General features: G+C 39.9%; 1 protein-coding gene across 22 annotated transcripts in view; it reads right to left on the minus strand.

Moving 5' to 3' along the window:
- The window catches only part of ppfia1 (PTPRF interacting protein alpha 1), a 57,948-nt gene that overhangs the window by 47,568 nt on the left and 9,023 nt on the right, over window positions 1-1,357 (minus strand). For all 22 annotated transcript variants that reach the window (XM_032510756.1, XM_032510752.1, XM_032510748.1 and 19 more), the window contains one exon: window positions 98-358. In XM_032510756.1, coding sequence (XP_032366647.1) covers window positions 98-358 — 261 coding nt within the window. Of the gene's footprint in view, window positions 1-97; window positions 359-1,357 lie in introns of those variants that run through there.

Consider the following 1,357-nt stretch of genomic DNA (forward strand, 5'->3'; position numbering starts at 1 on the left):
GGATCAATAAAGTATTTCTGATTCTGATTTACATAATCATATCATCAAACTATTTCTGGGTTTTCTTTCAAAAGTGAAAAAGTTCTCCCTTACGTACCTGTGGCAATGCAGTGTTGAGTTGTCGCTGCAGCGAGTCTCGTTCATGACTGACTTCATGCAGCTTGCCCTGAGTCAAGCCCAGATTCTCCTGCGTCTCCCGCAGAGTCTCAAGAAGACGATCCCTCTCCTCCAGCATGGACACCATCAGCGACTCAAAGTGACCTTCGGAGTCCGACTGCAACGGGGAGCCAGAGCCTCGACGACCACCGCCGCCCCCCCCTTCGGCCTCGCTGATGGTGGGCATCACCTCGCACATCATCTACCACCATAGACAGGACAGAGTTAATGTAGAACGTTTGGGGTTAAAAAATGAGAATTATGAGGGCAAGAAAAGATATTGAAAAGTGAAAATACTAAAAGCTCTACACAGTGAGGTTGATTATCCAGAGTGACAGATCTTCTTCCAGAAGTATGTTTTACAATTACATTTTTCAAATGTTATTCATCAGTGCATTGAGAACCACAAACAAAATATTACAGCGGCAGTGGTTTGTTGCCCCCCAAATACATCTGCTGTAGTTAGGTGGCAGCAAAAAGGTCTCATATCAAACCAAAACACACCGTTTGTTACTGACATCTCCTGCAATTTATCCTCAATATTCAATTAGTTAAAAGAAAGAGCACAAATTCAATTGACTCTAAAATAAGGGTAGGGTATTACTCCTGTCAAAAAAGTACAGTTTGAATTAGTTGGAATTCCCTAATGTCTTTTAATCATTCATCCCCTCAAAAGCCAAACCAATGCACAGCAATAAAAAGGATTAAAACATCTTGTGGTAACAAAGTTCCACATTGTTGCCTCAAAGTAATCTATACATTTAAATATATAGCTCAACAGGCACTGGGGCTTGATTGTAAATGTAAGTGGTTTTAAATGTTTGTAAAATGTTCTAAAAGCAGACACTCTTGACAGATTTAAGATTAATCAGAAGGCAGAGGGCAAGTTTAAAAGTGCACCTTTGGGGTAATTTAATCAACATACTTTGCAGACATCAAAGCCTACAACGGTTTATTAAAACAGAGCTTAATCAGCTGATTGATGATTAATTACAACTGCAATATAAAGTTAAATGTTCCCAGAGAAAACAGTCATTTTAACCTACATTGTTACGGTTAAGAAAAGAACAGAGATCCTTAAATCGATAACAGGCAATAAGAAAGCCTTGTTGACTGAAGCTCGTTAAGAAATACAGCATCGAACAACAGCTGGGAGGGAAGGACTGGCGAATTAGAGACACTTCACACCAAGGAGCTTAAA

The sequence above is a fragment of the Etheostoma spectabile genome, unplaced genomic scaffold (genome assembly GCF_008692095.1).
Source record: "Etheostoma spectabile isolate EspeVRDwgs_2016 unplaced genomic scaffold, UIUC_Espe_1.0 scaffold271, whole genome shotgun sequence".
NCBI lineage: Eukaryota > Metazoa > Chordata > Actinopteri > Perciformes > Percidae > Etheostoma > Etheostoma spectabile.